The 14,922-nt window shown below is 40.2% G+C and overlaps 1 protein-coding gene across 1 annotated transcript in view; it reads right to left on the bottom strand.

Annotated features, from left to right (window-relative positions):
- Nucleotides 1-14,922, bottom strand: part of ush2a (Usher syndrome 2A (autosomal recessive, mild)) — a gene marked incomplete at its 3' end in the record, with an annotated part of 191,303 nt that overhangs the window by 150,465 nt on the left and 25,916 nt on the right. The window contains exons 9-12 of the mRNA XM_079186116.1: nucleotides 13,628-13,842; nucleotides 10,883-11,104; nucleotides 8,102-8,195; nucleotides 314-509 (exon numbers count right to left, since the gene is read on the bottom strand). Coding sequence (XP_079042242.1) covers nucleotides 314-509; nucleotides 8,102-8,195; nucleotides 10,883-11,104; nucleotides 13,628-13,842 — 727 coding nt within the window. The remainder of the gene's footprint in view (nucleotides 1-313; nucleotides 510-8,101; nucleotides 8,196-10,882; nucleotides 11,105-13,627; nucleotides 13,843-14,922) is intronic.

Genomic DNA, 14,922 nt, shown 5'->3' with positions numbered 1-14,922 from the left:
GTGTAAAACTGTATTTGTCTGTATCTGATTTTACATAAATCCCACTCTCACTTAGAGTACACTTACTACCATCTCTCTTTACATGGCTGATTAAAAATACTAAAAAAGTGCACATTTCAGCATAGACATAGCTCAACATCCTGTGATGATAGAAGTAACATCTGAAGGATTATGACATCTGGTCTGTAATTGTTTCAAAGTGCTTTAACATTAAGGTTGATTCAGAGACATGAAAGACATTCTTTAAATGACACATTTAAATATTAGGAAATGTGAAAAGATAATTAGCTAACTTTCGCTGCTAAACCTTTACCTGTGGTGTTGTGCATGCAGTTGTCACAGACGCCTCCTCCTCCTCGATAGTGCTCATCTGGCTGGTCATCGGCTCTGACATCATAATGACAGGTGGAGGCGTGGCCATGACACTGACAAGACCGGCAGTTCATAGGCTGGAGCTGGTCACCTGACTTGAATGGCTTGTCATTGTAGAGGGGCGCACAACGCTGGCACTGTTGAAGACACACACATACTGTATATTAGTACAGACATACATTTATTTATTTATACCACAACAACATTGTTATTAGTGCTTAGCCAATTACTAAACAACTCGCAGAAAGAGTTTCTGAAGTAATCAGACTGAGTTACAGTATGTTTTCATGGATATACTACCTATACTTTTAAATTAATTACAGCCTTTGTGATAAAAAAACCCACATCATTTGACAAGAGATTAGTAATGTATACTATCATTGGTATTAAGCGAAGGCATAAAAGAAGAGTCATAAACTGTACACTTCCTGAAAAAAACTGTGTACATAGAAAAATGGTCCCATGACAAGTGAAATGCTTGCTTTTATGGAACAAAGAAAGAGAATGAGACAGACACAGTGAGGAAGAAAGGCACAGAATGAGAGCAAGGGGGAAACATAGAGACAGAAAAATCAGTGGCCCATGCAACTAAATCTAAAGAGAGAGAAGAATAATACACATAACTGAATAGAAAACACAGAGGTATTCTCTACTATATAATAAAGAGCCAGTGCGTTCTCTCTCTCACACACACACACACACACACACAGCATAGGGAAATCAGACTGCTAATGAGGACTGACTTGCAACAGCCAGGGCTCTCACACAGGCCCACTTTCATGTCAAAATAAACATACAAAGATGTGTGTAGGGGAGGGAGGAAGGGGAAAAAAGTGATATAAAAAATGCATTTTTCTGTAGCAGAGAGCAGCAGAGGCGGGAAGCAGCAAGTACAAGCCCTTTGATTTTGTTCAGCAGTCAGTACAAATTATGGTGGACAAGGGGGGCATCAAATGGCTGGATTAAAAATGTATTAAAAAACACAGGAGTTCCTCCCATGTGTGACACATGCAGACCTGCACTGGGCCCATTATGTATGACACACAGAGGAGGGGGGAAGGCAGGGGGAAAAGAGGGGGAGGGGATGGGTGTAGATGGAAATAGAGGGAAAGGCTCCTACTTTGTATATGAGAGAAAAGGGGGAGGAGGTAGGGGGAAATGAAGGAAACTGATGTGAACAGAAATGAGGAAAATCCCTTTGTGTTTTAAAGATTAAGACTGGAGGGACAGAGAGACAAGAAACACACAGAAAAAACATTCAACAAGTGTGTGAGCAAGAGATGTGGGGCAGAGAAAGAAGAAGACAAAGATCAAAAAATAAGAATTTATCTTAGTGAGTGAAGAAGACACGACAAGGCTCAAGCCGAAACATGTACAAAACACACAATATCGTACGCAACAGTTAACACCTATTTTCTGTTATGGCCCCTTGTGGAGTTCAGTCTTTCTCACCAAAATGCATTTTGTGTATCCTTGGCGTCAAAGAAATGTATTTCTGTCATCATTAAGCATTTGCAAGGTTGCAGTCATCTTCTTCACTGACAGCTGGAAAGTGTATCGTATGTGTGTACTTTCATGATTGCGCGATACAAAATGCATTCTTCTAAATTTGACATAATCTCTAAACTTTGTTGCTGTGGTGGCAAAACATGACAAACAAAGAACATTTTTAAAAAACAGTAGGGAAAAGTGGACTGTCTGCTTATTTACAAAGAATATTTAAGAAGACAAATACACTTCCTCTCAAAGGAATGAAAAGAGAAGGGTTTGCCTTTCTGTATATTTTGTGTGTGTGTGTGTGTGTGTGTGTGTGTGTGTGTGAATCCAGAGCACTTATACCCTGTTGGGTGATTATTAACAGGATCTAATGAAGCAGCAGGAGATTCTCTGGAGACATGATGTATGCAAACACATACCGACACACATAAGACAAAAAGAAACAAGCGTATAAAGACCTCTACACACACACGCGAGGGAGTGTCTTGGGACATGTAATTCCACAGGATTGTGTGTTGGGATGTTTGCATGTTACTGTTTGTTAGTCTGTCTTACTGTTTGGCTTTAATTCTATCTAATGTCATACCTACAGAAACTTCCTGCCTCCCTGTTTGTCCGAGCTGCTTTTCCCTTTCTGCCCATCAGTCTTTGTGGTTGCCTGTATGTCTGTCTGCGGCTCTGTGCCCCAAAACGTTTCACATATCAAAGGTACTTTTCTTTCTGCACTTCGAACAGAAAGCTCTCACTACATCTCACTCTTCGTCTCATCCGCTGGGGATGAGTTGAAGAGCGAGATGTCGTGAGTTCTCCTCTCCTATATCTCCCTCCTTTTTCATTCCTCTTTCGTCTCCTCTACCTCTGTGCCTTCTCGTTCTTCCCACCCTTCCTTCCTTCTTCTTCTTCTTCTATCTGCTCTCTTTCTGAAAAACAAATCACTCTGTACATCTCTCCGGGCTTTCCCACCTCTCCCTTTCCTCACTCGCTTCCCCCTTTCTCCGCCGTCCCCCAACTGCTTGTTCTCATAGCCGCGGTGAGTATGTGAGCAGGAAATATTAGCATACCAAATGAAAGGGAGAGGATTTTTTTCTTCCTTCTCTTTTCTTTTCATTCAACATTGCGTTACCTTCCCTCTCTCCCAGCCTGCTAATTAGTCGAGGGACTGGTGTTTGGGAGTTGAAAGAAAATGGCACACGTTCATTCTCTTCTTCATACAAAAGGTTTTGATGGCGCTCCATCATCTGCACACAGTACCAGCAGCAAAAAAAGGACAGCGCATACTGTAGATTGAGTGTTCATGGATTTTATTCTATTGCTTTTATTATTCTGCTAATATCCAGTCCTTTCTAACATTATACTGCTAAGAATTTCATTACCAAACAGAGTTATTCACTTAGTTCTGCTGATGATAAGGCACCTCTGTAACATAGAGTCAACATTAAGACTATCGATTAGTGACAAACACACATGACAAATCACAATGCAACAGATTAAACAAAGAGAGACACTACAGACTGGGGGGGGGGGGGGGGGGGGGGGGTTCCCGAATTCAGAACATGTTGTTGTCTATTTTTTAACAAGACTTTAGACAAGACTTATATCATAAGTAAGCAAATGGTGGCTGGAAAAGGCCTAATTAATGACATTATAATTCAGTAGATGAAAACAGCATATAGTGCAAATTATTTGGTTTCTTGTTTCTTTGTAAAATTACAAAGTTGTTCTTTTCTAAGTGCAAGTCTCGTTCAATGCATTAAAACACGAGTGAGTGTTTGTGTGTGTGTGTGTGTGTGTGTGTGTGGTGGATGTGTTGCAGAGCAAAGAATAGCATCTTATTTATTTTCACTCTGAATGTTTTGACAAAACCTGCTGAGTGTGGAGCCTACTCTAATGGATATGTGGACATTCAGATGGCCTGTCACAAGCACCCGTGTGTGTGTGTGTGCGCACATGTTAATCTGCTGGGGCAACTCATCTTATCCTAAATACCATGACCAATTTCACGCTCTCACTGGAAAGGTCGTGCCACTGGCGCGTGAGTGTGTGTGTGTGTGTGTAGGTGTGTGTGTGTGTGTGAGCATGTTGGTGTGTACACACCCGTGCTGTTTGTATCTGAAGTTAACCCGGTTGACCCCAGAGTAGGTGAAAATCTGCTGCAGAGGCAGACTTTGGCAACAGAGATCCTGGATAACGCTACTTAACGTCACTAGCCATCAACATCTATGACACTCACACAGATGGAAACACAGAAGCACACATACAGTGGGCCATTTTTTGAACTTACATTAAAACATATACACACACCAAACAACAATTCTTGTTAAAATTCACATAAACACACATACACACGCAAACACGGAGACATTCAGACAAGTTGTTAAATGATGTCAAGTCCAGAGTCAAATCAGCCTGATGTAACTAGCCCCTCCGTAGCAAAAAACGCACAAGCTGGCTTAAAAGAAGTGTGGATTGTTTTTACTTCTCACCATGATGATATATTTTCTATAACACTAATATCAGAAAACATTGAATCCCCCAAAAACTCTATTCTGAACCGTCAAATAACAGCACCATTGTACATTAGAGCTGCCCCCTCTTAGTCAATTGGCAGAATAATCGGTCGTTTTGATTTTAGTCGACTACGATTTCTTCAGTCCATTAGTCATTAGTCATCAACACTCGAGTTAAAGTGGTGCTTTTGCATGATTGGTTGTGTAGAATCTCAGTTTTAGAGACCTGTGGATTCAATCAACTAATCGCTTAGTGTTAGTCGACTAGGAGGTTCTTTGGTGGAGGACGGCCATATTGTACATAGACATGTTCCGATCCAATTATTACCTTCTAGACTCCGATACCTAAACTTATGTCTTGGCCGATACCAAGTACCGATCAAATACCAGTGCGTAACAAACAACAAAAGTCAAAACAACACAACAGGTCACAAATCCGTCTCCAATATTTTATATCACTGTGAAAACTGTATTTTTTCAAGTTTCTCACCAAAAACCAAATGTTACATTTAAGATTTGAACACAACATGATACATTAACACTCATTCTGAATAGAGCTTGAACGCATCACAATGTAACTCAACCCAACGCCCCTTAACAGCTGTTTGCTCTGTTATTCAGGCAGGACTGGGCTTCCCATTTCTTGTTCATAATAAAGCATTATCAAAAGATTGTTTAACCATAGGTTTGTAGTACTAGTTTGCACAAGTGCAGTACAGATTGGGCAGGATGTAGGGATCAGGAAGCGGGTGACACGTGTTGTTGTACCTGTGTAGTGTAAATGATATCGTGATATCGGATCTGTGCATAGACTCGATACCCATCCAGCATTTTAGGCTGTTTCGGAGGCATTTCAGACACTGGTATTGGTATCGGAACAACTCTAATTGTACAACAGAAAATGCAGCGTGCGACGTGATGTACAATACAATATATGATATAGCTTTCCGACATGACTGAATCCATCAGTTGGTGAGAGACGTACAGAGACGGAGTGACAGAATGAGAGATCAACTCTGACACAGAGTGCACATAAGAAAGAATCAAAAGAAAGAGTGAGAAAGTGGGCGAGTGTGTGTGCGTTTGTGTGCATGTGTGTTTAAGTGCGTGTGAGAGAGTTTAAGTGTGTGTCTTCCAAAGCCCCCGTTGATCATCTTGACACATGTCTGAGCATTTCTGTCACTTTAATGTCACTGTGGAAATTCTGCAGATTAGTACAACATCCGTCATGGTGCCCGGCCGATCCAAGTCAACAGAAGGCATGCAATATTAAACGCTCATATTCCCCACAGCCTTTTATGCTCCAATATTACAGAGGCAGAAGAAAGGGCCTGAATATTCACTCAGAGAGATGACATGGACAGGTTTGGAAGAAAAGTGCACACAGACACACACACACATGCACACGCACAGATGATCACGCAAAAGGACTCTGTATAGACACATGCACGTATGGCACACACACTTTTACACAGTAGTCTTTCACAGAAGCGTAGCTCAAGTAGAGATTAATTTACAGAAAACATACACACAAATATATCTATATTGGTTATTTCCAGTGCATCTCTCTAACACAAAAGAACTGCTGTACGTACGAGTGTGAGAAGAAAAGAAACAGATTTGGAGGACGGGAAGACATGAGACAGTAAGAAAAATGGAGGAAAGAGAGGGATGAAGTATGAAAAACAGAGTTAAACAGGAATGAATGAAATACTTAAATAGCGAGGCAAAACAGAGTGAGGGGGGAGTAGAGACAATGGCTGAGTGAAATGAAGAGAAAGACAAACAGAGAGAAAGAGCTGATTAGAGATGCATGCTGAGGGAATGTCATTGTTGTAGTCGATTTGAGACATTATTTAAACTGAGACCCGAGAGAGAAAGACAGAGTATGAGAGAGAGAGAGAGAGAGAAAGAGAGAGAGAGAGAGAGAGAGAGAGAGAGAGAGAGAGAGAGAGAGAGAGAGAAAGAAAGAGAGTGATCGACAAAGAAAAGTGGATGGAGGTGGGACAGGGACTTAGAGAGAGGAAACAGAAATGTGTTGAATAAAAAGAGAAATAGAGGCTGAGAAAGACAAAGAGAGAGGGGCAGGAAGATATTTTATGAACCTGAAAATGTTTAATTATTTTGTGTCTGTGTGTTTGTGGGAGCGCCTTCTATGACAACTTTTATTTTAGTCTGGAGTTCATATCAGACAAAAACTATTAAATGCAAGGGTGTGCGTAGGAGGGTGTTTGCTATTTGAGTTTGAGAGTACGCAAGACAAGCAATTGAACAGCTGCTGGTTGACAGCGGTACTTCTTTACCGATGTCCTGTCGCCTCTGTCTGAAACATGCACACACTCACACACACACGTACGCATGGGCGCACACACACACACACACACACACACACACACACACACACACACACACACACTAATAGAGAGACGCGGGTGTATGAATGATACATAAGTAGTGAATAATGCAGGCTGTCCTGTGCTACGGTGAGGTGGAGCAGTCACACTGAACTTTTCACTGCTGAGCGACTAGAGGTTTCTTTGGGGTGATGTCTACTATTACCTGGCAAGTTGCATTAGCTTTGTTGCAAGCGAAGGTCTGCTCCTGAGGTGATGGTTAACATCAAACTAGGCTGAAATCAAATTATAAGCCAACATTCTGCAGCACACCGGTGTGTGAATACTCGCTTTGGGAGAATACTTTTGGTTTAACCCGTGGTGCCACAATATTAAATAGGTACCTGTGACCAGAAACAAACACAATCTAGTGTGAAAGATGCTTTTAAATTCCAAATACATTAATTTACACAGACTTCAAAATCAATCCAAGCCCCTTTGTCTCTCCAACTATATCATTTTGTGAACACAAAAACAAACATTTAAATTTCTTAATCAGCATTCAGTCAGCTCAGTTACAGTCTTTCTAGGTTCAACTGAATCGTTTCTTTGCCACAAAGCAAGTCAATGTAAAAGCAAGGGAAGACTATTAGACTAGATTAGAGTTTTAAAATAGAGAAGTGACCCATTGTAAATCTAATTGAAACCACATATTCAGTTATCATAAATCACACAACGCTTACAGCAGTCCTGTGCCAACAAGGCTGATGTAAGCTGTCAGTTATTTACAACGCTAACAGCATAAAGTGTATTGCCTGATTTAACAGTCTGACCGCACTGATAGCTGTCCAAAATGTCAGGTTCAAAGCAGAACCGCCTGGCACTGCAGGTAAACAGCATGTGTCCGAAAACATACCAGTTAATGGCACTTAATCAATTTCTCAGCAAACTAGAAACTAAAAAAAAAAGAAGGAAAATAATATTTTACAAGGAAGGAGTTCTAATAAATGGGTTTGTGCATTTATGATTTATTAGAAAAGTCCCTTTTATGTCGTCAATAAGGAAACTGCTTCATTAAGACCATGAGGAGTCTCTCCCCAGGGGGGCTCCTCTGTGCTCAGTGTTTGTGTGTGTGGGTGTTTATATGCTTGAAAATTAAATGAAAAGACTGAATATCTGGATCTAATACTAATATTAATAATTGGGAATAAAAACACCCAGAGAAAGCAAACCAGTGTAATACATTTATGTTTAAAAAGGTGGAACTTATGTGTGTTAACATGACCCACTGTATAAAACACTAACAAAGGGTGTGTGAGGTCCAACACCACACTTATAAATGAGGTACAGTACATATTACAAATTCTTTTACAAGCCTTTGTGTGTACTCACATGGTTTCCCTCCGTGTGGCTCTCAGGCAGACACAGACAGCGGTAGGGCGTCACACTGGTGTCACAGTGGTCTGCATGGCCGTGACACTCACATCTGGCCAGATGACAGAGACAAGGAGAGAAAGATGATACTGAGAGGTGCCCCAAAACTGCATTTTACAAATGTGATAAAAAAAAACACATCACAATGAAAATACAAAAACTAAAGTAGCAACAAAGCCCCCCCCCCCCATCAAAGTTTCAGTTGCCACCTCCTCCATGGAACTGCTGCAGTGCCATTAAGAAGTTCCCATTCAACATTTATAAATGCCATCCTGAGAATTATCAGAGCAACATAGCAGGTAGCCCTGTCTCTCTCACTCTCTCACACGGACATTCCTACATTAACAACAGTGGACTATAATAATTAATTCAAACGAAAATAAATTATCTTACCGCTGACCTTTTTATTTCTGACTGATGATTTTGTTTCACATTTAAAAATTGTATTTCCTTCTTCGTAGCCCTTCATTTCAATACTGTGTGAAGCTTGAAACTCGATACGACATCCACTAAAGTTGAGTCTTTATATTTTTTTGTAAAAGGCTACTAAAAAATGAGACTGGTGTCCTCAGCATGTAGCATGTTAAAGGAACAGTGTGTAGCTTTTAGGGCGGTCCATTGGCAGAAATGGAATATAATATTAATAACTTAATATTTAGTGTTAAATCACCTGAAAATAAGAATGATTGTGTTTTCACTGCACCTGTAAAAAGCCCCCCTATAGTCTGAAAGGCTGGCTAGCCATTCACACTGTGGAGGAATGTGAAAAAAAGCATGATTTAAATCATAGTGGGCCTCCAAAAACTCCCCTGTTGGCTCGCCACTGATGGTGAATGTGCAACAATGCAAAGGTCCACTGTTGGATAGGACAGACAGACACAGACACACACACACGCACATGCACACACAAACACCCCCACACACACACACACACACACACACACACACACACACTCAGTCATTTAATTATTCATTCAGATATTCAGTTGCTTTTCTTCCTTTCATTCTTCCCACTGTATATCCTTACACCTCTTGTTCTCGTCATACCACGTTCTGTTACAAATTGGCTCGATTGAATAAAATCTGAAGCATGTAAGAAATAAAGTCTTTTGTGCATAGTTCTCATATGTGGTAGCATAGAAGTCCTTCATGGCCAGCTGAGGCGTTAGCAGCGCACCAGTAGCATTTTCACCCTTTTCTCCCTTCTGAAATGCTATGTCATACCCTATTATGAATATTTTGATTATATAATTGTGTTCAAATATCTAAATGTATTTCACATGATGTCTTAAATAATAAATACATAGAACCTGTTGGTAAATACACTTTATATAAAACAATTCTTCTAGCCTGGATATGCCACACTAATATTTTAATATTTCTTGATCAACATCATTATGACTACAATGTACATTGCACATATGAAGACTAATTCCCTAATAGACTGACTCTGCATTCCCATGAAAGTCATGAAAAGCTACCGACGCTCGATCGATAAACTGGCTGGTCTGATATTAGCTTGTTGTAGATATAATGGTATCGGCGTGTATGTTGAATAATAAGTAACAAGAAGTGCAGTAGAGAAATGAAAATGATACGTTTGAGTTTTGCCGCTCAGCAGATTGTATTGTTGTAAAAAAAAAAGAAAAAAGTTTTTAGGTTAAGTAATGATTTTTAAAAAGTTTTAAGTTATGCATTTATCTATAAGAAAATAACAGGAATCACAAAAAAAACATAATGGTTAAACTTAATGGTTAGAGTTCTGAAAAATAATATTTTTAATGACATTTTGACATTTCTGCACCACAATATCATGCAGCAATTTAATATGAGAGGGACTTTGTTCTAACATGTAGGACAAACGATGCTCATGAGAGCAGACAAAGACACACATACTCAGGTTATGAGTTTGCTCTCTCTCTTGCCAACACGATTGTTTACATGCATTAAAAAGAATGAAAAGAGAAGAGATAGAGAGATGGAAGAAGAATGAAAGAGAGGGGGGAGACGGGGAGGGAGGACGAATACACAGATGAGATTTCAGCAGCTCTAAATGTCTGTTTCTCCTACTTCACTGTAACAAGCTACTAATTAAAACAGCTTAGAGGGAGGGGGAGGGAGAGAAAGAGTTAGAGATGATTGCCTCCTGCATAATCCTGTAATTACCACAGTCATAAAAAACAGTCACTCTGTCAGTCTAATGAAGAGATGTGTTCACAATTACTCTCCGAAAGCTCTGCTGAGACTTAACAGTCGATGTCGAACTGTGCTCAGACATTTTTAAGAAATCAATACTGAAAAGATCTTCAAGTGTTTCAACTGATTAAGCCATTGAAATAAACCGTTGACAAGTGACAGGAGGGACTTTTACAGATTATTTTATGCCTGTATTTGACAGCGACAGTGGAGAGAGGCAGGAACATGGGTAAAGAGAGCAGGGCGATAACATGCAGCAAACGATCGGGCCAGACGGGAGTCAAACTTTTGATCCATCCCAGGAGTGAATGTTAACTAACAAAACCGGAATCATGCTTCATAGGGTGGTTCTTCTACATTAATGAGTAGAATTGTAAACACTTAAATAAAATATGTCATTGTTAAGCCAGAATATCAGTTTTGAAATAATAAATTAATCTAGGCTTGCATTTTTAGATGTTAATTCAAACACCATCAACAACTTTCAGAAACAGATGAGATCCTCATAGAGGGATCTCGAGATAAATATGTGTAACTGCTCACCTGCCACTGATAGTGATCTCATTGATGGCATAGTATCTGTGTCGCTGGTTCACCCCGGTTGCTACAGTGTGGGACTGTCCACTCAGGTGTATCCTGACCTGGGTGGCATGTACCATCTTCTGCAGGGCAGGGGTGTTGTAGAAGTCATTATAGCCTGGCCTGAGGTTTGGCTCGGGGGTCAGCAAGCTGAATATGATGTTACCTCCTGAGAAGGGAACATCGCTGGGACAAAAAGAAACATAAACACACATTAAACATTCGTTTAGTCTAGGTTTGTGTCTAGGTCACAACTATTTTAAAAGCAGAAAACAATCAGTGGATCAGAATCAGGTCATTTACGTTATATGTAAATAAAAAAGTCCAGTATCGGCTAGTAAATAGTGTACTGAAAAGAATACAGCAAAAACAAGTGCTATGGCAAAGACAAAAACAACTATTGTTATGTTTTGACCTCTACAGCCATATTTCTTTACTTTCTTTCTTCCTATCTCTCCTGCAGCAGCCTGCTTTACTTTGACTTCAGGCAATGCTGTAAGACTTATTCAGGCTACTTCTCTTGTATATGTATGTATCTGTGTGTGTGTTTGTTGGACTGACTTTTGGCATACAATAATCCTAGAGTACACAATATCACACATATTGTTTTATACATAATGTAAGGCTGTTGGCGCTGCATCCTTTGCGTCTGTGTTTAGTGTCTTTGTCTGAATTTGAAGTGTTTACGTATTGATAAGGTGATAAAACTTGCTAACCAGTTTCCTGGAGAAACCATGCAGTTTAAAGCGTTACACTCACTGAACGCCAAACAAAATCACGTAAACAAGATCAACTGAGTCCACAAAGGTACAATGGCTCTATTCCAGACATTATGTTGAATTCAGCTGTTTTTCTCAAATTAATTGTGAATTAACAGAAATTTCACAGCTGTAATTGTTGAGTTTACTATAATACCAATCTCACAACCCATTGTCTATCAGTCTGATAAGGGGTCATATTTCTGGGGTTCTGGTAAAGCCAGCAGATATCCAGGCCAAGACTTCCTTGTCCGTGCATTGCTTATTGTTGACACGTTTACTGCAGTTGGAGTTAAGAGAAGACATGTACGATCGCATTTCTTTCCCAAGTAGCCCGTTTACAAGCTAATTTTAAACCAGTAAAAGCCTGATTATCGGAAAACACTTCAGATGAATAATCCTTGTCCAGTTTCCTACAAATTCTATGTGTGAATGCAGAATCTGTTTATAGAGATCACTACACCACTGCACACCACACGTACTTGTTTTACTGTGAGAACCATAGCTAAGGAAAAATTAGACTCCACCACAGAAATGAGAACAACTTTAATGTTCGCCATTGATCAACTTGTATTGTAAATTCCCTTGGTTCCAGCTCTCACTTGCCTTTTTTAGCTCTGGGCAGTTAATTTCACAAAAAAATACCTGTTTACCTGTTTGTCTGTATATGTAGACAAAAAGCAAATCGATCACTAACAGCTCTCCTGGAGCGGTACTGTAATTGACTTGTATGAAAACACCTAAAATGACTGAGGCGTGCTTAAATTTATCTTGCCAGACACTCGAGCGGCCTCAGAGGAGGCAATGTCTCTTGCGTAATTAAATAAAACTAGCGACACAAAAAAAACATAAATCAAGATCAAAGACAGAGCTCTTTTTGATCAAATTACCAACCACTAATGTCACAGAGTGTGTTATCATGTTGCCAATGTGAGGCTCAATTGCTCTCATGCCAATTTAACTAACACAGTATGTGATATCACTTGTCAGTCAAGTGAAAAATAAGCAATGACTTCATAATCTGTGATCTACTCATACCTGTTCTATCTAGTGCCAACAAGGCCTTGATACAAGCAGCTATGCCAAGATTTAGTGTGTGAGATTGTGTGTGTATGTGGAGACTATGTTCCGAGGCCAGTTCTCCATCAAGTGCCAATGAAAGCCTGTTAGCGGTCATGTGCCAAAGCAGCGCTGTAGGTGGGTAGCTTTATAAACCTAGTCACTGTGAGAGTGCCAGAGCGCGTGTGTGTGTGTGTGTGTGTGTTAACTGTATATGTGCGTTTTGGGTATGTGTGTGATATCATTGATCTCTTTTGACTTTTGTGCATGTTAGTACATGCACCAACACACACGTGTGTGTGTGCATAAATGTGTGTTTAAATGTGTTTGTGTGTGTTCATATACGTCTTTATTTAGTCTTGCCAGTAATTTCTGTGTAATCTCCTCTGCCTTAAAGAGGCCATGACCACCCAACAGCATACAGCGAGAACATGTGGCTCTGCTATGGGGAGAATACCCAAAACAGAATAACAGACCGTTTGAAGAGTTTATTTTCAGTTTATTTGTCTTGCGATGATCCAAGAGAGTTTCAAATGGGATGATCAATTCGGAAAGATTAAAATCTGACGATTATGACAGTTTTCACAGCTTCTGGCTATGACAAAGGGTGTAGTTTGGGCAATTATTTAAAGAAGATGCTTTTCCATCCCGCTGGCGGATTTGGGGTTCAGAGGGCTAAAGTGTCTTCTTTTTTTTGGTATACACATATAATCATCTTAGTGTGTTCATATGAGTGTGTTAGCATATCAGTAGATAAGATAATTATTTTCTCAGATTGTGTAAACTGTAAACTAAAAAATATGTACAGTATACAATATGTGTCTTTTAACAGTAAGGCCAATAATACTGGCTATTTTCCACCGCGCTCAGCCATTCACACATGGTACCTTACCTGGGCAGCTGCAGACAGTTGACGGAGTCTGGTCTCAGTAGAGGCCCGTTGTTTTGCATTTCAAACACACTGCAGTTTGTGGCCATATATTGCCAGTCCAACCAGGGCTGTTGTGTAGAGGTGACACTCTCAAGCTCTGTGAGGTCAAGCGTCCGTCTTTGGATCAGCACTGACTCAGGCAAGAGCCCACCAAACTGTAGTATAACATAGAATATCTAGAGGAGAGGGGGGTGTATGTTAGATTTGCAATACAAGTACACCTGTACAATGCACTGCAACCCATAACAGGCATGTGATACAGCTTTCCATGGTGGAGTACAGTTTTTTTTGTTGATTTTTTATATATTTATTCATCTCTATTGTAATTTTCAAGGTCATAGTAAGAAATGTGTTTCACATCACATTATATAAAGACATGTTGCTAATTTGTAACGATATGGACAAAACACTAAAACATATTGGCCAGTTACTGACTGTTGATATGAATCACATTTTGAAGGCAGGACTTGTCTTACAAATGGTAAAAACTTAATTTTGCTCATTTTAGTCATTTATTGTGTTTGTGTATGGACGACCTAAAATCATAATTAAGGGTTTTAATTGAAAACAGACAGCCCTCACACAACGAATAGACACATATTTACACAAACACAGACACACAAGTAGTTTCCTACAACACATAAACCCTGCGCGTGTGTGTGTGTGTGGGTATGTGTGTTAAGTGTTATCTGCCCCACTACAGTGTGGGCTGGGACACTGGGTTACACAGCAGGGAGCGCATTAAGCCACCACCACTGCGCAGCGCGAACACCCCGCGCACACACACTAACACACACAACCAGGACTTCAGAAAGTGTCTTTTATCTGGGGACTTGAGTTGAGCTACCACGTCCTGATAGCTCCCAAAATCCTGCCCACACTCACATACACACTTCAGAGAAAAGAGGGACGAGTCTTTTGGCCCAGTGTCGACAACGCCCAAATCCAGCAATATCTCTCACTCCCTCTGCCCTCCTGTCTGTCACACTGCAGTGCTTAGAAAGAGGATGAAACCACTGTTCACTGCACATGCAGGTGCAAGCCTGGACTTCAGTTGACTGTCTAACCCAAAGTAATGAACAATGAATGAGCAGGTAGCGAGCTGATACACCATTTAGATACAATGATCTAGAATAACCCACATTTTTGCTGATGCGACTGGGTCAAAACATGTGATCCGACGTTGGCCCAAAACCTGGTCCACGATTTCTCGTGGATCTCGTGACATAAAAAGGATGAAATGAATTGTAGATATT

This window comes from Pholis gunnellus (genome assembly GCF_910591455.1).
Source record: "Pholis gunnellus genome assembly, chromosome: 1".
NCBI lineage: Eukaryota > Metazoa > Chordata > Actinopteri > Perciformes > Pholidae > Pholis > Pholis gunnellus.
This window is presented reverse-complemented; position numbering and strand designations above follow the sequence as displayed.